Genomic DNA, 27948 nt, shown 5'->3' on the forward strand with positions numbered 1-27948 from the left:
GGTGTTGGGGCACTGGGGGGTTGGTTCTGCGGAGATGGGTGTTGGGGCGCTGAGGGGTTGGTTCTAGGGAGATGGGTGCTGGGGTGTTGGGGCGCTGGGGGGGTTGGTTCTGGGGAGATGGGTGTTGGGGCGCTGAGGGGTTGGTTCTAGGGAGATGGGTGCAGGGGTGTTGGGGTGTTGGGGCACTGGGGGGGGTTGGTTCTGGGGAGATGGGTGTTGGGGCGCTGGGGGGTTGGTTCTAGGGAGATGGGTGCTGGGGTGTTGGGGCGCTGGGGGGGTTGGTTCTGCGGAGATGGGTGTTGGGGCACTGGGGGGGGTTGGTTCTGGGGAGATGGGTGTTGGGGCGCTGGGGGGTTGGTTCTGCGGAGATGGGTGTTGGGGCGCTGGGGGGGTTGGTTCTGGGGAGATGGGTGTTGGGGCGCTGGGGGGGTTGGTTCTGGGGAGATGGGTGCTGGGGTGTTGGGGCGCTGAGGGGTTGGTTCTAGGGAGATGGGTGCTGGGGTGTTGGGGCGCTGGGGGGGTTGGTTCTGGGTAGATGGGTGTTGGGGCACTGGGGGGTTGGTTCTGGGGAGATGGGTGGGGCGCTGAGGGGTTGGTTCTAGGGAGATGGGTGCTGGGGTGTTGGGGCACTGGGGGGTTGGTTCTGCGGAGATGGGTGCTGGGGTGTTGGGGCGCTGGGGGGGTTGGTTCTGGGTAGATGGGTGTTGGGGCACTGGGGGGTTGGTTCTGCGGAGATGGGTGGGGCGCTGGGGGGTTGGTTCTAGGGAGATGGGTGCAGGGGTGTTGGGGTGTTGGGGCACTGGGGGGGGTTGGTTCTGGGGAGATGGGTGTTGGGGCGCTGGGGGGTTGGTTCTGCGGAGATGGGTGTTGGGGCGCTGGGGGGGTTGGTTCTGGGGAGATGGGTGTTGGGGCGCTGGGGGGGTTGGTTCTGGGGAGATGGGTGTTGGGGCGCTGGGGGGGTTGGTTCTGGGGAGATGGGTGCTGGGGTGTTGGGGCGCTGAGGGGTTGGTTCTAGGGAGATGGGTGCTGGGGTGTGTGGGCGCTGGGGAATTGGTATTGGGGGGGTGTGTGCCGGTGCTGCCGGCCTGCTCCTCTGCGTCCACAGTCCAGACGGTTTTATCTCCTTAAGAGCCAAACAGCTCTTGGCCCTGGGGGGGGGGGCAGACTGATCCAATTAAGGATGAGCTGGAGGTGTTTTTCCCTTCAGCCTTAAGCAGCCCAGCCGGTCCTGATCCGGGCCAGAACCCTCCTGGATTTGCTTGTAATCACATGTGTACGTCTGCACCCTGCAACAGCAGGACGTGTGTGTGTGTGTGTGTGTGTGTGTGTGTGTGTGTGTGTGTGTGTGTGTGGAGGCGGGGCTGTTGTCTGTTCTGTTAAGTTCACAAACAGCTGGTACATTTAGCAATGACCCCCCAGCCTGGTGCTGTTTGTCCGGCGGGAGTAAAGGCCGGGACATTGCGACACCCAGCTGATTAGCCCGGACCCGCTGCCCGCACCGATTCCTGCTGCCTTATAAATAGGCGAGCGAGCGCGACCAGTGCGGGCTTCCCTAGCGCTGCGGGCTGGGACGGGACGGGACGGGACGGGACGGGACAAGGGGGGGAGTTTGGAAACAGCTGGAAAAGTTGCGGGTTCAAGTCCCGGTGGGACACAGCACTCCACGCAGACGGGCTCTGTGGTTCAAGGCGTCAGAGCCGTGAAAAGGAAGACTGTAAACACGCCGGAGGAGCGCAGTGATTGGAGAAGCGGCTGCCTTGTCATCCGGCCGCTGGAGGGGCCGACGCACGCCCACCCCGGGGCACGGAGCGCCGCGCGAGGAGGTGAGCGAGGTGCGCGAGCTGCAGTCCTGCGCCGGGAGCTGCGCAGCTCGCGCCGTGTGCCGACCAGAGCCGAGAGCCTCGCCTCGCGCCGTAGCGCTCAGCGTGTGTCGGCGGCGCTCGGGCGGGCGGGCGAGCGAGCGAGCAGCCGCGTCGGATCCGCGGGGAGACATGAGGGGCTCCGGCCGCTGCGCACGGGTCCAGACCCTGGACAGGACGGGTAAGGGCGAGCCCGGGTCGTGCTTCCCCTGCTGGCGAAAGGTGTGTTTTGTGCCGCCCTGCTGCAGCTGCGGGACGGGGGCTTGTGCGCGGCGGAGGAAGTAAACAAGCCGCCGTCACGTAGGCAGCTCCGGTGTGTGTGTGTGTGTGCGTGTGTGGGAGCTCACACGCGCGGGCTCAGGGGCGCCGCGAGGCTCCGGACCCCGGGGTTCGAGCGGAACGCCCGTCTCGCGCTGGCACCGGGATCGTTTCTGTCCCGGTTCCCCGAGGCCCCGGAGTCTCGGCTCGGCTCGGCTCTGGGAGACTGCGCGGAGTGGGGCAGTTTGCTGGTGGGTGTGCTCTTGCATGTTTCTCTTCTTTTTGCACAAATAAAATCCGTATCTCTGGAGGGTATCGATTGAAAAGTCAGGGGACGTGGTGTTGTAAATAACCAGTTGCTTATTCTGCTGGGATTCGGACCTGCTCTTCGCCGGGGGCTGTGCGGGTCGGTAGTGCGCCGATGTCGGGTGTCCGCTGGGCAGCTGTCTGCACTGACGAGCTCCCGGAAGCCTGCCCTGTGAGGGGTGTGCGCACGGGCAGCTTTCGAAGTAACGTTTCAGCCTGGAGAGGGAGGTTATTACGAAAAACCACGTCTGGATGTGGAACACCGCAGCTGTAGTTTGCACTGGGGAAACTGCGATTTCCTTAACCGCTCTGTGAGGATCTGTGTCTATAAGACAAACACCAGGCTCAGCTCTGCACGTCCTCTGTTGCAGCGATAGTCATCATCGCTGCTTTAGCGTCGTGCTCATTACTGGTACATTAGCAGACAGCGTTGGCGTTCGTGGTACAACCCCAGACGACAAAGTCTTGAAGGCGATTTTCGGGGAGATCCGCCGCACAGAATTAAGCCTGTTCCCTGAAGACCCTCCCCCCATAAGAGTACGCGGAGGTGAAATCTGTCGGTATACGTGCGTGCAGGCCAGGCAGAACGCCCCAGGTCCCGGGTTCGGTTCGGCAAAGCGGTGCTGTACCCGGCCCAGGCCAGCACTTTCCCCTTTGGCCCAGATTCGTCACTCAGGCCGACCTGTCCGTCAAACACGCCGTGGTTCCGGGGGCGTGTCCGGGGGCGGGACAATAATAAGCCGTTGCCACCGCGATCACCATGATAGGCGGGCGACCGACCAACCAGCTTCAGCTAGCTTGCTCGAGCCAACCAATCAGCGCGGGTCCTGTCCCAGGTCCTGGCCTTCAGAATTTCAGCATGGGGGTTTAAGGCTGTAGAGGGACGACGGGCTGAGCTTTGAGTCAGGCCTGTGTGGGAAGAGATCTACACAGTGGAAACCGAGAGGAAGCAGTTTTGGTTTCACTGCTGCTCAGGACCCGGTTTCCTGTTGGGTTTTCTATATATGCGCCTAAGGAAGACTTCAGTCGTGTTTTCGCGTCGTGTGTGGAGTCACGATCTCGTACAGACCAGAGCCAGGACGACAACGGGAAAGGGAGAGGGAGAGCTTTCCTTCCCTCTTGGCTGTTTTGCCGTTGTCTCTGTCCTAACGGTATCGCACTCATAACAACACTCCCCTCCCCTCCTCATGAGCCCGGCCGGGCAGGGCGCCCCTAGTGCTGGTGTTTAAAAATAGAGGCGGCCGGGAAGCTATGCACGTGTCTCCGGCCGGTATGCGGCACAAGCTCTCCGAGCAGATAAGAAGTGGCCTTTTCTTCTGGCTCGGGAGAGACGGAACAGGCGGTTCTGGAGTGACCGGGGCACACGTGGGGTGACTGGGCTCGTCTCGTGGGTTTTGGTTGCTGGTAAATGAAAGACCTGAGAATTTCAGTCTCTATGGGGGGGGGGTGAAACGAAACAACTGTGCCACTACTGTAGCGATGGAGTTTGTTCCAGACCCCCACCCCTCTCTGTGTAAAGTAGTGTCTCCCGTGTTCTGTCCGCCCTGGGTCACCCTAGACGTGATGTGGATCGCCCCCCTGCGCCCTTGTCTTTCGCCTCGGCCAGTGGCCCTCAGGAACGTGGATCCCCTGAAGATCGGCTGGCTCTCCTCTTGCTCTCTTCAGAGGACTGATCTGTAGTTGTGATCCGCTGGCGGTGTTTGTGCACCTGCTCTGCAGCCTGATGAAAAGGCCCTGGTCTGGCAGGGGACACAAGACACAGAGCTGGGGCCCTGGGTTCAGCTCCGGATCTGGACTGCTATAGTAATAATAATTGCTTACACGTATATAGCGCTTTTCTGGACACTCCAGAAGCACACTTAAAATGCTTTACAGGTAATGGGGATCCCCTCCACCCCCACCAGTGTGCAGCCCCACCTGGATGATGCAACAGCAGCCATAGTGCGCCAGAACGCTCCCCACACACCAGCTCTCAGTGGGGAGGAGAGCAGAGTGATGAAGCCAGTTCAGAGAGGGGGGTTATTAGGAGGCCATGACTGGTAAAGGCCGGGGGGAGATTTGTCCAGGACACTGGGGTAACACCCCTACTCTTTTCGAGAGACGCCCTGGGATTTTTAATGACCACAGAGAGTCAGGACCTTGGTTTTACGTCTCATCCGAAGGACAGAGCCTGTTTACAGTACAGTGTCCCCGTCACCATACTGGGGCATTAGGACCCACATGGACTGCCAGGTGAGCGCCCCCTGCTGGCCGGCCCGAGGAGGGGAGCCGCAGTGGGGTTCGGTGTGCTTGGCGCTGGGTCTGTCTGGCACTCAGGACTGCCTGAGCAAACGATTTGAAGCGAGCGTCCAGTCAGCGTGGGCGATCCAGAGCTGAGCTTGAATGCCGCCCTGGGGACACCGTGCTCCTCCGGGACTGGCGCTGGGCAGCGCTGAGCCCCGGGACAGCCCGCAGGCCGGTCCCTGCGATGAGGGGGCTGGCTGCCTGCCGTTTCCCAACGGTGGAGAGCGGGGAGCTGCGTGCTTGATCCCCATGTGCCTGTGAGAGGTCAGTCTGCTCCTGTCCTGCTCCTGTCCTGCTCCTGTCCTGCTCCTGTCCTGCTCCTGTCCTGCTCCTGTCCTGCCAGGAGTCTCCCAGGGTCTTTTCTGGGCTGAACCTACAAACTCCTCTCCATTCCTCTTCCCCATCTGTCAGAAGGAGCTGCTCGGTTCAGGGACGCAGGTGACGCGGACATGCCTTTCATGGGGGGGTACTGCACATCTGAGATAACGCCTAGAGCCCCAGAACAATGCTGGGAATGCCATCTGGCAATTACTGAGGCCATAAACGGTCTCTCGCGCTTCAGCTGACATTGTGGATGCGTTTGAAGTCGAGAATCCGCTGCCTGGGGTTCTCCCTCCCCGGACTCCGGCCTTGCGGCTGTTGGAGGAGAACCGGCAGTGTTGTTCTGGGAAGGTCAGTGCGGTCCGGCGGGCCGTGCCGGGATGTGTCCGGGAGACCCGGCGCTGGCAGGCTGCCATGGTGTGGGGCAGGGCCTGGGTGGGCACCCCTGTGGCTCAGGGTGGTGGCAGCAGGAGCAGAGTATTGTCAACTCCAGTGGAGACAGAGCAGAGAGCAGCGCGGGGCCCCTGCTGCCACTGCTGTCCTGCGCAGTGTTGTAGCTCATTGCCATGGGAACAGGTCCTCGGGGGGCAGGCGTGAGGAGGAGGAGGGGGGGAGATCGGTACATTCCAGGAACAGCGTCCCTCACGTCCTGCACACTCCCAGCCTGGCCTGCGCAGGGGTGTGTGTGTGTCTGTCTGTGTGTGTGTGTGACGAGTCCTGCTAGAGTGGGTGGTGCAGGCAGGACAGGACAGAATGGGACTCTGAGAGTGGACGGCCACTGTCTCACTCTGATCTCTGAAGCACTTGTGGCCACTCTTGAGGAGGGGTGACACTGGCTGAGCAGCGTGGGGCTGTCACGCTTGCCTATCGACAGGACTGTGAGCGCTTTAGACAGCCAGGCGGTGAACGAAGAGGGCCGAGGTGGAAAGTAAACCCAGAACAGGGGCACGTCTTTACGCAGAGGGTGGTGGGAGTGTGGAACGAGCTGCCGAGCCATGTGATTGAAGCCGATAGCCTGGCTTCTTTCAAGACGCAGCTGGGAAAGATCCTGGGATCAGCTAGCTTCTCGTTGCCAACAGGCTGGATGGGGCGAATGGCCCCTCTCCTGTAAAATCGCTGTAAGATCATGGTAAAGGTACACCAGGGAGCAGCAGAGGATCTGAGGCTCACGGTGAGGCAGGAGGCTGGCTGTGGGCAAGAGCTTCTTCAGGAGCCGTGCAGACCCCTGAGCGGAGGCGCAGAGCGGTTCTGGTGCTCCTGCAGGAGTGGGTCGGGGCTGGAGGGAGGCCCGGGTCCTCGCCGGCCCGACCGGTTCGGTGCCGGGACAGAAGTCCGGTAGTTTTGAAGTTTCGTGCGCTGGCAGCTGGGCAGGGAGAGGACGTCTCTCGAAGGACGGCGCCTTTTTACAGTATAGTGTCCCCGTCACTACACTGGGACATTAGGACCCACACAGCCCACAGGGTGAGCGCCCCCTACTGGCCCCACTGACACCTCTTCCAGCAGCAGCCTCAGCTTTCCCAGGGGTCTCCCCTCCAGGTACAGGCCAGGCTCCCACCAAATCCTGAATCTCTACAAATCTTAACTCAAAACTCACCTTTTTGCCAGGGTCTGTGTCTGATATCTCTACATTCTGTCTGAACCTGTACATCTTTAATTTTTACTTTTACTTTTTCTGTTGTTTTTTTTTTTGTCACTCCATATAGCACCCTCGTGTTTCGGAAAGGCTCTTTGTAGATGTTAGCATCTGTGCGCCCAGTCCCACCAGGCCAGTAGCCCAGCTTGAGTTCAGTTTTTCTGTTGGTGGGATTCTCATGCCCTGTAGGGAGCTGGAGGGTTTTATAGTTTCTATGCGCTGGAGTGGGACCTGCAAGGTCACGAGGAGAGGCGCCGTATCGCGTCTCTGTACTGTCGGTGAGGAGGACACCTAGTGTCGGCTCTGAGAACTGTCCACGGATGGTGTCTAATGAAACGAGCTGTGTCCGGGCTGGCACAACAGCAGGAAAACGCAGCTCGCTTCAAGCGGAGCGCCCCTGGCGCCGTAGCTACAGGAAGGTTTCGGTGGTCGTGCAGGGGAGCGAGGGTCACTAACGGCCTAGGACTGGAGTGCTCCAGGAGACTCGCTCGTTTGTGAGGCCCACACACCGAGCCCATGTAACAGGTTTAACATGACTCAGCGGCCGCGAAGGCTTATAAGCGGGTTCCTGTTATCCGAACATCTTCTGCTGCGTCTGCAGCAAATTACAGGATTGCTGACCCTGCTGTCCGCGACAGCTGCCTCGGCGGCCTGAGCGAGCCCGGCAGCGCAGGGAGATGCCTCCCTCTAGTGTTGGGACGTGGAAGTGCATGTGAGCTCAGTTACAGTATCGTGTGGAGGGGTTCCAGTATCAGTCCGGGGTGTCTGGCGGCCCTGATCAATGTGTGCATTTCTAAAGCTGGCGGGATGTCCTCTGGTTCACACGGCGAGCCAGCGAGCACGTTGTCTCCGACTGTGCGTCGGGTATTATGACCTTGGCAGGTAGGTGACGTGCAGCTGCATTGAAACCCGATGGGTGGCGCTGTGCGGGCTGGCGGGTCTGCCCGACGCCCTCAGACCGACTGGAAGCTGCAGCTCAGCTCGTCCAGCCGGACTCCCGGGGCGGTTCTGGGATTCCAGCCGGGTGGATCTGAAAGATTGGTTTCGGGTTTGGCTCGCTCCTGTCCTCCACGAGCCTCGCGGTCGCGCCACGCTGGCAGCTGACGGCTTGACGTCCTGTCGGCGCAGAGACACGGCCGTGGAGGCGGCGTGAGAACAGCTGCCCCCCCGGAGAACAGTGGGGGCAGAGGCGCCTGCGGCAGCGGCAGCATAGCAGCCACAAGGTGGCAGTACTGTGCCGCTGGGGCAGGGAGGGGCGACGTTTGACAACACCTGCAGTTTGACAACATTCCTGCCGCCGCGGTTCACAAAAACAGCTCGGCGACTGAACGTGTTGAAAGACCATTTGACCGTGAACCCCACGGAGCGCCTCGGCGTGGGGTGGGGCTCCCTCTCCCTCGTCCTGGGCAGCGCGAGTTGCTGAGCTCCCCAGAGAGCGGCCCGAAGTGTGGAAAAACCGGGGTGTCCCAGTCGGGAGGAATGAGCCCCAGTCTGTGGGGATGTCGGAAAGTGGGGAGCCCCGCTCGGCTCGAGCGCCTGCAGGGCCGGTGGTCAAGCGGGCGAGACCGGACGCGGCCGCCGTGTCCAGTGTCTGTGTGCGTGAAGCCGAGAGCCGAGTGACCCGCAGGACGGAGCAGGAGCCCGCGGGGTCACCGGTCAGTCCGGACACAGGTGTCGGGGGGCGCTCTGTTCACGCCCAGCGGCAGTCCGGTCCAGTGAACCCCGGCAGAGCGCAAGGCCAGAGTGGACAGGCCTGGGGCCGCGCTCTGGGGCAGCGGAGGCGATGTTGATTTACACTGATCAGCCAGAAAAACAGATCAGAGACCGGAAGTCAGGTTTCAACAGCGGTCTGAACGCTTCTCCCTTTTTAGTGCAGATTCTGCGAGGTCGGTGAGCGCAGCGCCCGGATGGGGTCCCGGGGTCCCCAGTCCTGCACGGGCACCCCCCGGTCCCGGGGGTCTCTGTGGGGGGGGGGCGGTGTGAGTGACAGGGACACGGGAGAGGCGCGGGGCTGCCGGAGCGGGCCGGCTGTTACTCTGTATCCACGCTGGAGGGGTGAGGGTGGAGGGGTTGCTGTTGCACTCCTGTGCACTCCGGCCTAGTCGCTGTGCACGCTGCAGCTCCGCTCGAGCCCGGGCCCTGCGCACGCCTCCCTGGCCCCTCCCCCGCGCCCCGCCGCGCCCTCCCATTGGCCGGCCGCCCGCCCGCTCCTCGCTGCGATTGGCCACGACGGGGGCAGCATCTTCGGCCCATGTGGGTCTCATGTGAGACGCTTGAGAGGCGATTTGTTTTTACTGAAACCAAAGCAGTTTTTTTTTCTAACGTAACGCCGGGTTGGGTTGAGACTTCCCTGTTTTTCCTCCGTTTTGCCCAGACCCTGTTAACCCTGCAAGCGCCGCCTCGCCGCTGCAGGGTTCGAGAGCTCCTCGTGTGGATTTACGGTAGCGCAGACATGGTCAGAAACAGCCCCGCAAGCGTCTGATTCCCGCGGGGGAAACCTGTTTGTTTCTGCGGGCGCAGAGCTGGGCGGGGGGGGCTGTGTGCAGGTCCCACAGGAATGTTTTAGCTTCGTCACAAAATTAACGCGTCGGCTGGTGTATAATAATCTCCATCACGAATCTAACGTTCCCAGTTCCCTTTAAGTACCGACAGAGGTGAAACGACAGCTGCTGTTTTTAAACATTAAACAGCAGTAACAGCCGGGCCTCCTTGTGGCTGCCCGGTCGCAGCGTCCTAAACACGAACTCTTGCAGCTTTCCTGACTTAAAAGATGCTTTGAAACTTGGTGCCTGAAAACGGGCAGTTTATTGTTTTTTTTGATGTTTTCCGTGAAATGCAGAAGTGAGAGTAAAATCGGTGGCTTTTCTCTGGAGCATTAGTAAAAACGGTTGTTTTCTTTCATTGATGCAGGCCTTTAACTTACACTGAAGCGAAGGCGGAATGTAAAATCTCAGTCTGAAGGTTTCCTACTGGCGCACTCTGTATAAGGAAACAAAGCCCCTGAGAACCGTTTGTTTCCCCAGGACAGGAATCCCTGCTCGGTATTTCACTCACCCGCTTGGCCGATAGTTATCGAGGACATTGACAGTGACATTGACGGTGACATAGTGACGATCTGGGAACCTACAGTGAGGTACAAGGTGCAAACCTTCGACCACAATAAAGCAGTAAAGTGACGCAGTTTGCACGACGCGGTTGTCTAGTTCGTAGCTGCCGGTGAAGGAGATCCCGACGCCGAACAGCCGTGCGCGGTGTTTCGGAGGATTACGGTCGAGCCTCCGCTGCCCCCCCCCCCCGGCCACGTGACAGGCTCCGCTCGCAGTGCAGCGCTGCGCCGCGCGCCGCTCCGGCCAGTGTGCAGCCCGTCGCTTATAAAGAGGCAGCGGACCGGCGCTGGGCAGCAGGTTGATCCCGGTGACCCGTCGGCACGGACCAACCCCCCCCAGCAGCCATGGCGTCCCCGCGGGAGCTCACCCAGAACCCGCTGAAAAAGATCTGGATGCCGTGCAAGAACGGCCTTCCCGAGGCGCACAGCTCCCAGCGGAAGGGTAAGCGTGTCGCAGACGGGGCAGTGCGGGCAAACAACACGATCAGAACCACCGACCGACACCAGCCCGGCTGCGCCAGTCCCGGGGCCGGGTGTCCGGTGTGCGCGTCTCGGGTTCGTCCTCGCGGGGAGTCCGGTGTTGTTGCATCACCGCCGCGCGCGGGGGGGGGGGGACCCGAGCGCTCCCAACTCTTCCCCACCCCCCGAGTCTGGACCCCTGCGTGTCCGACTGACACCCGAACCCTGCTGTGGTGTCGCCGGGGTGCGATGTCGCCCGTCGCTGTTTAACGCGCTGCGCGTGCGGGCTCGGTTCTGACGCAGGCAGATCTCCGGGCTGGTCCGCTCAGTCGGCGTCGCCAGAGCGGTGCTGTGGGTTCATGTGCCCCAGCACCGCTGGGCCCAGCCGAGTCCTTTCCCAGGCCTTTATTGGAGGCTGGCGATAATGTGGACCAGTTCTGCGGTTCGGGCTCAGTTGTAGTTCAGTCTCCCAAGGAGGTATTGGCTTTGAACACCCCCGGCGGATCGACGACGGCAGAACCGGACGAGCGCAGTCGGAGCGGGGGTCATCACCCGAACCGAACCAGCGCGGAGAGGGACACTGGGTCAGTCCTGCAGGAGATGCGGCTGCGGTCTCCTGACTGACCCGTGTGGTCCGGCCCCTTAAACCTGGGATCCGAGCGGGGAGACTCCCTGGACTCCACTCTGGATTCCTTAAGTTTTGGAACTTTCTATCCGAGAACGATAAAGCGGGTGTTTTTTTTTTATTTATTTTTTATCTTGTGGGGTCAGAACTTCAGCAGTTCTTTGTATGTTCCCAGTGACGTGTGTTCGGCGTCGGTTCGATGCCAGGCTGGCCTGCCCCCCGGTGTCCCAGTTCTCACTGGGCTTGCCGGTTCTGCCTCCGGGGCGGTCTGTGCTCGGCGGCGCAGGTGCGAGGGCTGGGGGTGTCGACCCGCTCAGGACCAGGGGCGGGTGAGCTCTCTGGAGCTGGTGGCCCTCCCGGCCCGGCCCGGCCCATTGGCGTTAGCCTTGCAGCAGCTTTGGGCAGGGCGTGTAAACGGACTGGCGCGCCGGTGCCGAGTGGTGGAGTTTCACTGCAGCAGTCCAGGCGCGCAGGTGGAGGTGTCTGTTCCCTGCAGAAGCAGGTGTGCCGGTGTGACTCTGCTGCTCCCCAGCAGACGGAGCCGCGGCCCGGCCCGTCTCCGGGGGCCCAGGGGAGCTCCCAGGCGTGTGCAGCGGCGGAGGGGAGGCAGACGGAGCCGCGGTGTTGGGGGGGGTGCTCGCATGACAGAGCAGCGCGAGGGGACGGGGCTCCTGCTGGGCTGGTCGGCACAGGCGTTCCCAGCGAAGTGCCGCCTGTTCCTCTGGACACACAGCCCCCTCTCTGCAGTGGCTGGGCACCTGGGGGGTCCCTGCCGGTGACGAAGCTGTCTTTTCCACCCGAACACCCAGGAGGTCCGTCCTGACCCCTGGAGAGGCTGTTCGCGAAGTGGAAACACATTTCATTCTGTCCCTCTGTTGGAAGAGGGCCTGTCCGCCTGTCTCTCAGCCTGCAGGGGGCGCTCTTTCTTCACTCAGGCACCTCGAGGCTGTTTTTAGCCAGTGTACTGCTCTGCTCCCCCTCCTGTCCTTTCCTGGGGGGGGGGTCAGTGTGTCTGCAGGGTGTCCGGTCCTGTCCTGGGGGGTCAGTGTGTCTGCAGGGTGTCCGGTCGTGTCCTGGGGGGGTCAGTGTGTCTGCAGGGTGTCCGGTCCTGTCCTGGGGGGTCAGTGTGTCTGCAGGGTGTCCGGTCCTGTCCTGGGGGGTCAGTGTGTCTGCAGGATGTCCAGTCCTGTCCTGGGTGGGTCAGTGTGTCTCCAGGGTGTCCGGTCCTGTCCTGGGGGGTCAGTGTGTCTGCAGGGTGTCCGGTCGTGTCCTGGGGGGGTCAGTGTGTCTGCAGGGTGTCCGGTCCTGTCCTGGGGGGTCAGTGTGTCTGCAGGGTGTCCGGTCGTGTCCTGGGGGGGTCAGTGTGTCTGTGTGCCCCCCTCACCGTGCTCCCCCCTCTCCCTCTGCAGTGTGCATGACCAACTGCCCCACGCTGATCGTCACCGTGGGCCTGCCGGCACGGGGCAAGACCTACATCTCCAAGAAGCTGACGCGGTACCTCAACTGGATCGGCGTGCCCACCAAAGGTACCGAGCCCGCCCTGTCTCCCCTGCCTCGCTGGCCGGGGCCCGGCCCGGAGTCCGCCTTGCTCCCATGGGACTGGGAGACGGGTCACGGACGAGAGTGTCCGCTCTGCCCGGTCTGAGTAGCCCGCTGGCCTGCAGTGTCTTGGAAGAGAGGACCAGGGTATCAACGCCATGGCAACCTGTTCCACACTCCCACTACCCTTTGTGTAAAGAAGCACCTCCTGTCTCGATGAGTGGGTCTCGCCCAGCTGTAGAGGGTAGAAGCAAACCAGGGTATTGGCTTCAGCACTATGGCAGGGCAGCTCGTTCCAGACCCCCGCCACCCTTTGTGTAAAGTGCCCCCCCCCCCGGCTGTCCCCTCCGGTCTGTGTCTCACCGTCTGGCCGTCTCGTCCTTCCAGAGTTCAACGTCGGGCAGTACCGCCGGGAGTGCGTGAAGATCTACAAGTCCTTCGAGTTCTTCCGCCCGGACAACGAGGAGGGCCTGAAGATCCGAAAGTAAGAGCGCCGCTCCGAGCCGAGGCCGGCGGCCGGCAGGCGTGTCCCGCTCCGGGCTTGACACCCCTGCGGTCCTGTGGGGGGGGGGGGCTCCCGAGTCTGGCCTGCTTGGTGACGGGGGCGGCTCTCTCTCTCTGTCTCCTGTCTCGCTGCAGGCAGTGCGCGCTGGCGGCCCTGAAGGACGTGCGGGGGTACCTCAGCGAGGAGGGCGGGCAGGTGGCGGTAAGTACAGACCCGGACCCCCCCCTCCCCCCCGTCTCGCGGGAGCGCTCTGCCCTCGCTCACCCTCCTCTCCCGCCTCTGCTCCCAGGTCTTCGATGCCACCAACACCACCAGGGAGCGCCGGGACACCATCGTGACGTTCGCAGAGCAGAATGGCTACAAGGTGAGGGGGGGTCGTCGGGGTGGCGGGCCGGGGCTCGGGGGGGTTGGGGGGGTCGGGGGGCACACCCGCGGCGTCCCGGGACGGGCCCTGCTGTCTCCTCCACTGCTAGCCGCTCTGTCCAGTTGAGGGTCGTGGGAGAGCCAGAGCCTGTCCCACATGCAAGGGGCACAAGGCGGGGTACCCCCCCCGGACAGGACGCCAGTCCATCACGGGGCATTCAGACGCACAGCCGCGCGCACGCTCTCTCTCAGACACACGCACACACCAGCAGCCCGTTAATCAACCGGCGTGGCTCTGGACTGCGGGAGGAGACCATGCAAGCTCCGCCCCCGCAGCACCCCCGAAACTGAACCCCGGGCATGCAGCCCATCGCGCCCCCTTTGCCGTAGCCCCGAGAGCAGGCGTGAGCTGTCTTGGACAAGCCTTGGCGCCTCAGAGGCCCTGCACTTCCTGAAGCGCGCGGGTCCCCCGAGAGGATCGCTGTCTCCCCTCGGCCTGACGCCCCGGTTCCCCCTCCCGCCTGCAGGTGTTCTTCGTGGAGTCCGTCTGCGAGGACCCCGAGGTCATCGCCGCCAATATAGTGGTGAGTCCAGGTTTCAAATCCGGCGCTTCTCTGTCCTCGGACGCCGCCCTCCCCGCAGCCCCGCGGGGAGCTGGACGGGGCGCCCCGGTCTCACAGGTTTTCCCGCTCGCCTGTCTCCCCCTCTGCAGCAGGTGAAGCTGAGCAGCCCGGACTACACCGACTGCAACACGGAGGAGGCCGTGGAGGACTTCATGAAGAGGATCAAGTGCTACGAGAACTCGTATCAGACGCTGGACGAGGTTCTGGACAGGTGAGCGCGGGCACCGTGTCGGGGCTGGGGGCCTCGGGGGGGCCGGCAGCGAGTCGAGCTGGGTCCCCTGTTCTTCTGCCCAGAAAGGTTTGGGGGCTCAGGGGCCGGCTCGAGCCCGGCTACCCCTGTCTGGGGTCAAGGGGATCCGTAGCTCGAGCTCCGAGGCTGCACACCTGTCGTTTGATCCCTGCTGCTCAGGTCAAGCTCTGTTCTTCAGGTGGGGGGGTCATCCCCCCCCCCCAGACGTCTCTGACCCCATTTCTCTGGCTGTGTGCCCCCTGAAGCGCTGAGACCCACGCCTCGGCCCCAGAGCTCGATTCAGAGCTGGAGCCCTGTGTTAAAGCCAGCGACCCCTGACCCCTGACCCCTGACCCCTCTGTCCCCGGTCCCGCAGGGAGCTGTCCTACATAAAGATCATGGACGTGGGGCGGCGGTACCTGGTGAACCGGGTCCTGGACCACATCCAGAGCCGCATCGTGTACTACCTCATGAACATCCACATCACCCCTCGCTCCATCTACCTGTGTCGCCACGGCGAGAGCGAGCTCAACGTCAAGGGGCGCATCGGGGGTGACTCGGGGCTCTCGCTGCGGGGCAAGCAGGTAGGGCGCGCCCCTTCTCCCGCGGGGGGGGGGTGGGGTCAGTGAGGGGCCGCGGTGGTCACGCTCTCTCTCTCTCTGTGTGTGTGTGTGTCCAGTTTGCCAAGTGCTTGGCCAAGTTCATCCAGGACCAGAACATCAAGGACCTGAAGGTGTGGACCAGCCAGATGAAGCGGACCATCCAGACGGCCGAGGCGCTGGGGGTGCCCTACGAGCAGTGGAAGGCGCTCAACGAGATCGATGCGGTAAGGCCCGCCGGCGCCCCAGCGGTCCGGTCAGAACCGCCCTGCCGGCAGGGTGGAGCAGGTCTACTCCGTCTGCTGCTGCCCGGGAAAGCCCAGGACTTCCAGCCAGGCAGCTTAAGTGGATCGGATTAGTCGAGGATGGGTGGGCCGACGCGGGCGGGGGTCAGGGAATGGGAAGGGATGTTGCTGGGGAGCTCCAGGAGGCTGGAGCGGATCGGGCCGTTCCCTTCTTGCGGGGCGAGAGGGTGGTGGGCTGCGAGCTCTCGTGTGCGTCCAGGGAGGTCCGTGCTGGGGGGACTCGGGCCGCTGTGCTGGTCTGGGGCTCCGTGCAGACCGGCTACTACCGGTGATGCTTTATATAGCGCCTTTCACAACCCCATCTCGAAACACTGTACGATAAATGAAGCAAAGACCTTAGCAACGCACAAATCCATTTTAATACAGTAAACAGAATCCAGTCTGTTCTGGTTCACTAGTGATGGGTGTTTTCTAGGCGTCTAGTACCTTTTTCTCTTCTGCCTGTGGGTGCCTGCACACACACCATGTGGTGAGCTGGCGATCTGCCATGGGCGTTTCCCAGCAGCGCAGGGACCGACTCCCGTTGCCTGATTGATAAGGGATGGATGACTGATTGATAAGTGACTGATAAGGGGTGGATGTTTTTGGACTTGGCCCTTGGTTTGAAAGTGCTGACGTGTCTGTTCCTTAAACTCGCGTTGGCAGTTTGAGGAGGACAGAGTCCAACGAACATGCGAATGCGTAGGACTTTAGGGAGGTGACAGGTCACTGATGTCTTTGCCAAATTCCGTTCAGGCTGCAGTATTTGGAATTTTATTCCCAAATCCACAGGGAGCTGGCACTGGCGATAGCGGCCGATGTGCTCCGGTTCAGGTCTGGGCGCCGGGGGAGCCCCGAGCTCCATGTCCTGCCCTGAGCGCTCCAGCTGCCTGCTGGGCCGCAGTGACGCTGCAGTCGGTAGTGATGTGAACAGGCTGTGTCAGTACCCAGCCTGCCAGGCCCAGTGCTGAGTGAATGAGGGCTGGCCTGAGTGCCGGGCTGCTGTAGGCTGGAATCTTTTGTTTTGAAGCAGAACGTGATGAGGGCGACTGTCTGACCCCTCTCTGTCCGCTGTCTCTCCCAGGGCGTGTGCGAGGAGATGATGTACGAGGAGATACAGGAACACTACCCCCTGGAGTTCGCCCTGCGCGACCAGGACAAGTACAGATACCGCTACCCCAAGGGGGAGGTAGGTCTGCCCCTGCTCCACAGCGCCCCCTGCCTGTGCTGGAGGTGTGTTCTGAGCTGGTCTCGCAGGCGATGGCGAGTCGTTTTCCCGCTGTGGTCTGCTTGTGTCACCAGACCGCCGCCCACTCCTTGCAGAAACTTCGCCTCCAGCCTCAGACTGTAAGAGGCCTTTTGCCCTGGTGCAAACTTTACCCCACATTTCCTAACTGATAAACCCAGGGGAGAGTTCCGAGCCGCTGTTTCTTCACTCGCTGCAGTCTCGGGGCAGATGGGCTCCTCGCGAGCGCGGTGCCCGGCTCATTCTGCCCCCTCAGCAGACGACGGATTGCTCAAGCAGCCGACTCGGCAGCTGGTGCAGGGGACTGGGAGAGAGGGCCCATCAAGGCTGAGAGCCGAGCGATTAACCAGAGCGCATCTGCAGCCCAGCCGGACCCTCACCCCATTAGCGCCCGTTACCGGGAGCTGGCTGGGTCGTTAGCAAGGCTGTTGCTAACCTGCAGCGAACCTTTGGACTGGCCTCCTGTCTCCTATTAAATGTTTCCTGTGAGTTGTTTGCTCTGAGGGAGTCATTTAGTGCCTCTAATGGGCTGATGGAGCTGGGATCCCTCTGATGTTTGTTTAGTTACATGATGTCTTTGCCTTTCCAGCTGACTTGTAGTTGAAATGCACAGCAGAACACAGGTAAACAGAGGAGAGGGGGGCTGTGAGAGAGTGTGTGTGTGTGTGTGTGCGCGCAGTGATCTTCAATACAAGAATGGCCACCACGTCTCCCTCTTTGCAGTGCTGTTGTGTGTCATGGAGCAGAGCTGTTAGAAACCTGTGTCCTGGCTGACTGACCGCTCTGCGTGTCCCTGCAGTCCTGTGAGGACCTGGTGCACAGCAGTGTGTGTGCGTGCCTGTGTCCTGGCTGACTGACCGCTCTGCGTGTCCCTGCAGTCCTGTGAGGACCTGGTGCACAGCAGTGTGTGTGCGTGCCTGTGTCCTGACTGACTGACCGCTCTGCGTGTCCCTGCAGTCCTGTGAGGACCTGGTGCACAGCAGTGTGTGTGCGTGCCTGTGTTCTGACTGACTGACTGCTCTGCGTGTCCCTGCAGTCCTGTGAGGACCTGGTGCACAGCAGTGTGTGTGCGTGCCTGTGTCCTCACTGACCGCTCTGCGTGTCCCTGCAGTCCTGTGAGGACCTGGTGCACAGCAGTGTGTGTGCGTGCCTGTGTCCAACTGACCGCTCTGCGTGTCCCTGCAGTCCTGTGAGGACCTGGTGCACAGCAGTGTGTGTGCGTGCCTGTGTCCTGGCTGACTGACCGCTCTGCGTGTCCCTGCAGTCCTGTGAGGACCTGGTGCACAGCAGTGTGTGTGCGTGCCTGTGTCCTGACTGACCGCTCTGCGTGTCCCTGCAGTCCTGTGAGGACCTGGTGCACAGCAGTGTGTGTGCGTGCCTGTGTCCTGGCTGACTGACCGCTCTGCGTGTCCCTGCAGTCCTGTGAGGACCTGGTGCACAGCAGTGTGTGTGAGTGCCTGTGTCCTGACTGACCGCTCTGCGTGTCCCTGCAGTCCTACGAGGACCTGGTGCACAGCAGTGTGTGTGCGTGCCTGTGTCCTGACTGACTGACCGCTCTGCGTGTCCCTGCAGTCCTGTGAGGACCTGGTGCACAGCAGTGTGTGTGCGTGCCTGTGTCCTGACTGACCGCTCTGCGTGTCCCTGCAGTCCTACGAGGACCTGGTCCAGCGGCTGGAGCCGGTCATCATGGAGCTGGAGCGGCAGGAGAACGTGCTGGTCATCTGCCACCAGGCCGTCATGCGCTGCCTGCTGGCCTACTTCCTGGACAAGTCCGCAGGTGAGGGGTGGAGACAGGCTGGGGAGCACGGTCCGAGCCGATCTGGCCGCACCATCTCACTGGTGTCCATCTCTCTCTCTGTCCTGCAGACGAGCTGCCTTACCTGAAGTGCCCCCTGCACACCGTTCTGAAGCTCACGCCTGTGGCATACGGTAAGAGGAGTGCGTCTCTGCTGGGGCGACAGGCCTGAGGGCGCCGCGCAGGGCCTGACGCAGACTGCTCGCACCTGAGCAGCGATGCTGGAACCCAGCGGTAGCCCGAGCAGATGGCCTGTCTTTCTGACAGTGCTGACTTGGCCAAGTTACACCTGCATTGCTGCAGTTTTCTGCAGTGTAATTGGATTCGAGGGTGGAGGGGGCTGGTGTGTGTGTGTGTGTGAGAGAGAGAGAACAATGACCAAGCAAGGAAACAACAAAAAGAAACAGTCCCTAATGAAGAACAGGCTCAGTGACCACAGCTTGGCCATAGAAACTGGATGACCAGGCAGACCTGGCTGCCCAGAGAGGACAGGCTGTGGTCCCACTGCCAACGGGGAGAAACAGAGACAGAGGTGTGCTTCCTACTGCACTGTGACAGATACTCTGGGATTAGAGAAACATTCTTCCCTAAATTTACAAATCTAGTCCCAGAATTCCCACTCCTGCCATAATCACAACACCTCCCAATCCTACTGGGAGGGGGAGGAGGGAACTCGGCTGAACTGGCAGCCCAGTGTGTGATCTCCCGTCACAGACTGAGGAACAGACAGTGAGCCTGTCTCTCAATAATAATAATAATAATAATAATAATAATAATACAGTGTGTGATCTCCTGTCCCAGCCTGAGGAACAGACAGTGAGCCTGTCTCTCTAATAATAATAATAATAATAATAATACAGTGTGTGATCTCCTGTCCCAGCCTGAGGAACAGACAGTGAGCCTGTCTCTCTAATAATAATAATAATAATACAGTGTGTGATCTCCTGTCCCAGCCTGAGGAACAGACAGTGAGCCTGTCTCTCAATAATAATAATACAGTGTGTGATCTCCTGTCACAGCCTGAGGAACAGACAGTGAGCCTGTCTCTCAATAATAATAATACAGTGTGTGATCTCCTGTCCCAGCCTGAGGAACAGACAGTGAGCCTGTCTCTCAGTAATGCTCCATATGTTTGCTTGTAAATGTCTGTAAGTGTCTGTAGGTCTTATGTTAACTGTATATGCTTTGGCAGCACTGATTTATTCAATGGTCATGCCAATGAAGCTCCTTGAATTGAAGAGAGAAAGAGAGCGTTGAGTCCCTCGTGTGGACAGTGCTGGTACTGTGCCCACCTGCTGAAATTCGTGGCCAAGCCGCTGGTTCCTTGTTCCTGAGCCTGGTTTCCTGCCAGCTTCCCCTTTCGGGATTCCTTCACTTCTGTCAGTTTCAGAGCTGACTCCGTCAGGATACTTGTGCACTAGGCTCTGTGCAGCGGTGAACAGTTTTCCAATACGTGCTCATAATGTTGAGTTATCCCCGACAGAACCTCTGTGGTCCATCATGCTGTTATTCCGGCTTGTTCTTTGATTGGCTGGGGGCCGAACCTGCTCTTCCCTGTTTTAAATGCTGAGGGGCATTGCTCGTGACCCCTGTGTGACCCCCCTGCTCTCTCCTGTGTCCTGCAGGCTGCCGAGTGGAGTCCATTTCCCTGAACGTTGAAGCGGTCAACACGCACCGGGACCGGCCGGAGGTGAGTTCTCCCTGCGGCGCTGGGCTGAACCCCGATCGGAGAGAGGGACCTGCCCGTTCCCCTCTGATCCCAGGCCTGCTCTCTGCTGCCTGTCCTGTGAGATTATAACATTCCGGCCGCAAGCTGTCTCCTCGGATCGTCCTCGCGGGTTGTGTTTTTCGATGAGCGCTGTGGTGGCTGTACACCTGTACCCCGATACCACTGGGGCACCCACCATCATCCCCCCCGACTCTGGATGGCCCCACCGTGTGGACAGTCTGGGAATGGCTGCTGCCCTGAAGTGCCTCCAGCTCTTAGTGTTCAGGCATGGTGCTATCTGCAGACTCACTGACCCCCCCAGGACAGGACACCCTGCACTCACTGACCCCCCCCCAGGACAGGACTGGACACCCTGCAGACGCACCGACCCCCCAGGACAGGACTGGACACCCTGCAGACGCACTGACCAGCCCTGCGGGACAGGACTGGACACCCTGCAGACGCACCGACCCCCCAGGACAGGACTGGACACCCTGCAGACGCACTGACCAGCCCTGCGGGACAGGACTGGACACCCTGCAGACACACCGACCCCCCAGGACAGGACTGGACACCCTGCAGACGCACTGACCAGCCCTGCGGGACAGGACTGGACACCCTGCAGACGCACTGACCAGCCCTTTTTTTCTGTCCTGCAAGTCTGCCCTCTTGGGACTGTGAGGGCGTTGTTCCGGTCGGACCTGTGGGCCCAAGATGGCGCCCCCTGCTGTCCCCTTCCCTTGATCCTTTGTTGCAACAGCTGTCAGCAACATTGCTAATTAAGAAGGCAGATAGGCAATTAACCCATTAAGTCCTGTTTAAACCCCTGCTTTGTCCTGAAACGGGAGGTTCAGGGTTCGGGCCTCCAGAGAAGTGATTAAACTCATCCCCATCCTGCTCTGAGGATCGTGTCCGTCGGGGGCTGTGTTCAGGTGGGGGGGCGCTCAGAGTGCCTGTGGGACTGGAACCCGCATCACAGCTTCTGGGGCAGAGAGGGCGAGTGTGTGTGTGTGTGTGCTCGTGGACAGAGAGACCTGGTTTGTGTGCGTGCGTGTGTGTGTGCGCTCGTGGACAGAGAGCCCTGGTGTGTGTGTGTGTGTGTGTGTGTTTGTGTGTGTGTTTGTGCTCGTGGACAGAGCCCTGGTGTGTGTGTTGTGCAGCTGCCCCTCTGATGCCTTCTGTTTTTATCATTGCACAGAACGTAGACATTTCCAGGCACGCAGAGGAGGCCCTCATCACAGTCCCCGCACACCAGTGACACGCCTCTCTCTCCCAGAGGACTTGCCTTTCACTTCTTTTCATGGCTTTCTCTGAGAACTGGGATCGCAGCCGGGTGTGCTGGACTTTCTGAATCATCACCCTAAGAGCCTAGCTGTCCTCCCCCCATCTCGGATAGGAGGCACTCCAGCTGTCAGACAGGGTTTGTGTGCTAAAACAGAAATGAGGGGAAATCGCAATACGACTTTAAATTGATTTTTTTTTTTTAAATTGCAATTTACCAAGCAGTGAAGATTGTTCCGTTCCTGCAAGTTACAATGGTGAAATCTTTACGTTCGCTGGGGCAACAAATTCTGCGGGCGTGTCTGCGCCCGTGCTGGAGGGGTGAGCCCGGGAGAGCCCGGCTGCTCCGGTCCCGGAGGGCTGGGCTGTGGGCCGCAGGCAGGGGTACCCCCGCGACGCCGCTGGGGGGCTGGCGGGGCGTGCAGCCGCAGTTGTGCACGGCTGGGCTCTCGGGGAAGTGCTCCTGTGGGTGAGGGCACCAGCGCAGCCGGACGAGCTGCTGGACGGGCCCTCCAGCACCGGTCCACTGCAGGTTCTGCTCTTCTGGGACATCACTCCTTCCCTCCGGAGCCCCCCGCCCGCCCTGCCCCTCCGAAAGCGCGCACGTGTGTGTGTGTGTGTGTGTGTGTGTGCTGTGAGTCGTGCTCCTCAAGTCGAGCTGCTTTTCCATGTTTCCATGTAGCAGGAAGTTGCAGATGTCTTGATAAGGGGCAATTTTTTTTTAAATAAGAAATGTAACTGAAACGACCTGGTTTTAAAAAGCTGGGATCAATCTCGTGCCTTTTCTAGGGGAACTAGGCCAAGCCCAGCCTGCTCTGTTTTCTTTTTGTTTTCATCTTTTTATTGCGGGACTGAAATGAGTTCCCTTCTAATCGAGAAGAAAATGTATCCGTGTTCATAAAACTGTCCTTGATTGTTTTTGAAATGAGTGTTGAGACCTGTGCAATGAGTGATGTGCGACATCGTTGCCCCTGATTTAAAGAAAGAAATCAGTTGTGTAATGTCATGTTCTACTGCTGTGATGCCAGATCAGATTGACAGGGTGGGGGGGGTTCGACTGGGGTCCTGGGGAATGCCTGGACTGGCAGATTCAAGAGGTTTAGGTTGTCTTGGTCTGTTTTTATTTTGCACATGACAATAGGATCAGATCCTGTTGATCCACAAACGGCTGCCCCAGAGGGTGTGCGCGCACAAGTTCATCCCGAGCACGGGTTCGGTCACAGCTCGGAGCCGTTCTTTGATCAGGTGTTGTTTAAAATTAAACTATTGTGAACGAAGGTGTGATCCACACTGATTTTTGTCTCTTGATTAGTGGTTCGGAAACCACGTTTCCAATCTGGTCTTCTACCAGCGCTGCAGGATGATGGATTGGACTTGTACTACCTGCTGTCTGAGCCCATGGGGTCCAGATGCAAGGGGCAGAGCTCCTAATGACCTGGTTCTGATCCGACTTGCTGAGCTCCAGCACCCAGGCCCAGTCTTCTGGTTCTCCCCTGGTCTCAGCAGTTCATGACTTGAGTGGGTCCGTGAGTGACCTGATCCGTTACTGCTGTCAGGCCAGTGTCCACCCGGCGGTTCTGGTCGGCTCAGCCGGGGGGGTGGAGAGCTGGCTCTGCTGGGCTGAGGGTGCTGGTGCTGGCCCGCGTGCGTCTGGCCCAGGGCTTCGCCGTTGAGCGCGCAGCCTCTGTGCAACACTAATCCGACGGTCCCGATTCGGGGCGGCCGCTAGCTCGGGCGCAGGCACTGCTGGTGTTCTTTCGTCTGCGGCGGGTCCGAGCCGGCGCCGTGCTCGCGGTGCTGCCGGGGGCCTGGGGGGAGCGGGAGTGTGCTCTCGGCGGGACGTGCCTGCCTGTCTCCCCTGCCCTGCGCGGTCCGGGAGGAAAATAAAAGATCTGTCAAGCCACCCAGTTTCCTGGCCCGTTTCTGTTTGTGCTTCGGCTGTCTCTTGTCAGTGCTGCTCCGGTGCTCCGGGGGGTGGAGATGAGTGAGACGGGTCTCGGCCTGGTCTCGCCCCCTCTGCACCGGGCGCTCGCTCGCTCTTGGGTTTCTGAGCTCGTCCGCCGTCCACAGCAGCTGGTGACATGGCGCAGGCTGTGGGGACTGCTCCCCTGTGCTCCCCCCCCGGTCTGGGGGTTCCTCCTGGGCTGCGCCCTGATTCCAGATATCTACCCGGGGGACGCCTGGGAGGCACTTTCCAGACCCCCAAAGAACATCCGATCCCCAAAACATTCCCATTGCTTCTGTGAGCGGCTCCGAGTGTGCCCCCAACGTCTCGCTGGGGTTCGCGAGCCAGCTGGTTCTGCAGCCTGGCCCGGCCCAGCGCTTCCTGCAGCGCCCTGGACGGCCGTACTGGACCGGCCATCTTGATGAGCGCACGAGGCCCTGTGGCGGGGCAGCGCGGGGCCGGTGTCCCCGGCCGGGCCGGCGCTGGGCGTGTGTGTGAGGTGGCGGAGCTGGCGCCGATGGAGAGGCGGGCTGCTGGCCCGGTGAGTGAGGTCGGGGCCGCAGGCTTCTCTAGAGCGCAGGACACTTCTCAGCTGCGTTTGCTTGCTGGTTGGAAGGTCCTCTATAAGACCTGTCGGCCTCCGGCCCGCAGCCCGGACTGTCTGGACACTGGTCCCAGAGGACCTCGTTTTCTCTCCCTTAGTTAACCCTTGATTACCCAGTTGAACTCGCTATGCTTAGCTGGACGAGTTGAAGCCTTGATGGGAACTCCCAACCCTCTACAGGGGCCTCCTCTGCTTAGGGGTGTAATCGAAATGAGTGAGGCCGGGTGCTGTGGCCGCTGTAGACCCTGCAGCCGAGTCTCCCCAGAGACGGGCTCGGCCACCGGGGGCGCTGACCACATGGCAGAGGTCTCTGCGTGAAGCAGCGGGGTGCAGGTCCCATTCAGTACAACTGGGGTAGTGACATCTGATGCTTTAATTACACACAGAGTGGTGGGTGTCTGGAGCAAGTTGGCTGTCCTGTGGGCGGGGCAGCTTCACCGCAGTCCTTCATGAAGCAGCTGCATGAGCTGTGTAGATCTGCAGGGAGCAGTGAAGGGCAGCTTGTGGAGGTGCCAGGCTTCCTGTCGTTCATAATGAACTGCCTGTTCTGCAAGCTTGGACGCGTTTCCTCTCCTGACCCTTTTTCTGCTTTCATACGTCAAGGTGCCTGAAGACACTGGGGTCAGTTTGTCCAGGTGTTGTTTATTCTCTCTCTCTCTCTCGGTTGTGTTTTTATTCTTCAGAAAGTACACGTGGACAGGTCCAGAGAGGACGCCTTGCAGACGGTCCCACCTCACCTCTAACCTCTGACCTCCGACCTCTGGGGCCCGCACCGACGCCCTCTGGGGATCTCTCGCACAACAGACACCCGGCTGTGGAAGAGAAGAGGGGCGCCGGGGTCGGGACCCCCCCCCCCTCCTTTCTCCTGCTGCAACGCACCCGGCTCTGCTCCACAGGGTCTGGTTTGTGGGAAGAAGCTCGGATCAGAGTCCGGCTCTTCCTCTGGATACGCCTGACCTTCCCGAAACCTGTCGGTCTGGACCTGTCGGGGACAGCTGACCGATCCGCGGGGGGGCCAGACCGGGGCGGGGGTGTTCGGTAGAGAAGGGGGTTGAGTTATTCCTGTTTCTGCTGCCCCCGGAGGACGCCGATCGCCTCTCTGCGGTCTGGGTGCGGTTTTGCTGTGACCGCAGGCCGGCTGTGTGGGCGTCGGCCCCACCTCTGTGGAGCCAGGCCGCGGAGGAGAGCAGCTCCACTGGGCAGCCAGCAGGGGGCCCCCCCCCGAGCCTGCTGTTGCTGTGGAGGCTCATGCTCGCCGCAGAGGGGGAAATAGTCTGCTGCTTAAAATTCCAAAACAGGATTATGGAATTTTAAGACGGCAATCAATTTTCTGTTTTGTGAAATGTCCTGATTGTGGGGAGTGGCACGGACAAGGGACACTGGGAAAGATGTACTTAATTTTGGCTTCTTTCCTCAAGTTTCGTTTGAAAGGAACTTTAAAAACGAGTGAAGCCATTCTGAAATGCTTTCAGTCTGTGCCTTTTTTTGAGTAATTCAAAAGAATGGGTGTGAGAACTTGAGTTTTATCCGATGCGTTTGAACCAGTGTATCTCAGGTCAGGGTTAAGCAGTTGCTGCTGCTGTACTGGTAGTTTCTGGAGCTGCTGAAGGCTGAATCGAGTCCTGGGACTGGGTCCAGGCAGACCGAGCCCCTTCCTTAGCAGGACCCTGGTGATCCGAGAGCCAAACTCTCTCCGCCTGCGGCTGGGCTTCACTGCAGGGGCCTGGGCCCAGAGCAGTATGGAGGTGATAGAAGACCCCACCCAATCACACGGGGGGGGGGGGGGGGGGGGCACAGAGAGAGAGTTCAGAGTGGGGCTCCCGAAAGAGTTCAGGGTGGAATTTTCTGTTACCCTATATAAATACATTCCTAAGACAGCATGAGGGGACTGAATCTCTTTGGTCTTGATCAGAGGACACCAAGGGGACTGGAGTAGAGGTATCAAGGTTGGCTGTGTTCTTGAGGTGTGAGAGCTGTAACCTTTACTACCCAGAGCGGTCAGGTTCTGTGTCGAGAAGAGACAGAGTGACACTCCGAAGTCCACTGAGTTGTCACGGCAACAGAACCGCAGCAGAGGCTCCGCTGATGACATCACCTCTGACGGCAGTGCTGCGGTTGCCGTGTTACTGTTGCTGGTGCTGACATCACGCAGAGACGGGTTAGTGTCCGGGCTGGCCGGGAGCCTCGTCTCCGTGCGTTGCCTGGAGAGGAGTCTCTGCTCCAGCCCTTTTCTTATTGTTATGCTGGTTGATTTAGACAGGTTCTGGGTTATAGGCAGGAAGGGATTTTTTTTTAGAAATGTATGTGTTTAATTTGATTTTCCCTGAAGTACTTTTTTTTCGTTGTTGTTGTGTGGTGGGAAGACGGTTTTGGCAACTAAAAGCAATGCTGGAATTCAGTACTGAAGTGTTGGGAATATTTATCAGGTCGTATCTGACTAATAAAAGGCAGGAGGAGGGATGGATGGGCTCCGGCTCTGTGCAGAGCTGACTGGAGAAGCATCCTTTATCGGCAAAGAGCGTTCAGACAGCTCCGACAGGCTGGGAAGGGCTGGAGACGTTGGTACTGCTCTGGGAATAAACATTGCAAAGGAGGAATTCCTAATTGCAGGCGCTGGGGCAGCCAGTAACTGGTTTAGTCCAAGGACACCAGAATGAGTTTAATTACCATCGCCACTAATTTTGTCCTAAAATTAAGTCCTGTGTGGCGCCGCCTGTCCTGTCTGTCTGTCTGGTGCACCACAGCGGCCCCCCGTGACTCTCTGGGCACCTGCAAGCGCGTCCTTCCCCTGCTCTGGACTCGGTCACGGGAGACCCAGCCCTTCCACAGCCCCGCCTGTCCCACCCAGAAGAGCCATGTTTTACTCTCAAGCTGCAGGAGTGCGTTAGTTTGTATTATGTATAAACACACACACACACACACACACACACACACACAGGTCAGTGTACTGTCTGGTGTTCTGCTTGAAAATACTGTACGATGCAAAATCCTGTGGTGTCGGGCTGGAGTTGAAAATGCTGTGCAAAGTTCACAACACACCGGTTCTCAGCGTGGCGCTGGAAGCTAAACATGGACTCCAGGGCCTGCTCTCTGCCCTGCTGGGGGAGGAACGAGTCTCTGTGTCAGCCGCCGCGCGGGAGGGGGCTCTAGAGCGAGAGCTGTCCTGGGGGGATGGGGGGGGACATTGCCCACCGGCCGCTGCCTCTGCAGTCCGGCTGGTTGAAGATCGGGGACCCGGGGCAGCCAGGCGGACTGCTGCAGGTGGGAGGAGCCATTTCGCTTGAAATCTGCCCTCATTCAGGGAGATTTACAAAGACTTCCTCCCCCCTCCAGCCCTGATGCCCCCTCCCGTCATGAGCGCGGGCCCCCAGGAGCCCCTGCGGCGGGCGGGCGCGGACCGCGGGGTCACCGGGGCGCTGCCACCGCCGCGGGGGAGAAACACGCTGTGGTTGTAGTACCGTGGAAACGGGGGTCCCTCCTCCCCCCGTCTTGGCTCGGGAGGAAGACGGGGCGGCCCGGCACGCTCAGCGGGGTCCTCGCTCCAGCTGTGGCACAGAAGAGCACATCTGGGAGGAGAAGTGGCCTCTGTCCGCGGGCGCTGGACCTGTCCAAGTGCAATAGCTCCTCCGCTCGGACACGCGGGGAGAAACAACCCGACACGGCCCCTCCGCGACCTCTAGTTTGTTTGTTTTTCAATGTAAGTGTATTCAGTGAATGTCTCTTTAAAAATAAAATACCTGAGCGCTGGAAGTGCAAACCCTGCTTGTTGAGAGCTGCTGTGTGAATTTCCAGGCCTGGTCATCTTCCAGGCAGGGCCCTGTTAGCCGCAGCCGGTGTTCTTCCAGGAACAGCAGCTCTGGTGACGGAAGAGAGCTGGGAGATCGCTGCCCTGCTTCACAGAGCCGAGATGGGCCTTGTGTGCATCACACTCCAGCTCCACAGGAGGGCGCTGCACAGGGCTGTCTGCACTTCTCTCTGCAGCTGATGGCACGTCTCCTTTACTGCAAATGTTCCGTTAATTAATATGCTGTTAATCAGTTGCGCAATTATTCTCCACACATTTTCTTACAGTCCTGCACAAATCATCATTTCGGAAAGTCTAACTTCTGCCGAGGGACAGTTTGACCTGAATTGGTTCACCAAGTACTGTATAATAGGACAGGTTTAGTCCAGGCTGAAAAGAGAAGAAAAGAAACAATGTTTTGGCTGTGGAGCCTTCTTCTTGAACTCACCCACCACCCGAAAGCTCCACAGCCAAAACATTGTTTCTTTTCTTCTCTTTTCAGCCTGGAATAAACCTGTACTTGTGCGTTTGTAGCTCCCTACTTCTGTGTAATACTAGTCCGCTTAAGTTTCATAGAGGCATTCTCGTCAAAA

General features: G+C 59.9%; 1 protein-coding gene across 4 annotated transcripts; it reads left to right on the plus strand.

The window, feature by feature from the left end:
• The first annotated feature begins 1849 nt into the window (after positions 1-1849).
• pfkfb4b (6-phosphofructo-2-kinase/fructose-2,6-biphosphatase 4b) lies at positions 1850-27333 on the plus strand. 4 transcript variants are annotated; one of them, XM_088637179.1, is made up of 14 exons: positions 1850-2040; positions 12260-12376; positions 12777-12873; positions 13029-13095; positions 13184-13258; positions 13785-13841; positions 13970-14091; positions 14486-14693; positions 14789-14935; positions 16077-16181; positions 17886-18015; positions 18105-18167; positions 19659-19723; positions 20940-22925. In XM_088637179.1, the coding sequence occupies exons 1-14, from the start codon at positions 1992-1994 to the stop codon at positions 20997-20999; spliced, it is 1362 nt and encodes a 453-aa protein (XP_088493305.1). In that variant the 5' UTR covers positions 1850-1991; the 3' UTR covers positions 21000-22925. The 4 variants fall into 4 exon arrangements, with proteins under 4 accessions (XP_088493305.1, XP_088493306.1, XP_088493303.1 ...); XM_088637177.1 differs by lacking the exons at positions 1850-2040; positions 20940-22925 and adding exons at positions 9966-10208; positions 24255-27333; XM_088637176.1 differs by lacking the exon at positions 1850-2040 and adding an exon at positions 9968-10208.
• The last annotated feature ends 615 nt before the right edge of the window (positions 27334-27948 follow it).

Source organism: Lepisosteus platostomus, chromosome 6, assembly GCF_059453375.1.
Source record: "Lepisosteus platostomus isolate fLepPlt1 chromosome 6, fLepPlt1.hap1, whole genome shotgun sequence".
Lineage (NCBI taxonomy): Eukaryota > Metazoa > Chordata > Actinopteri > Semionotiformes > Lepisosteidae > Lepisosteus > Lepisosteus platostomus.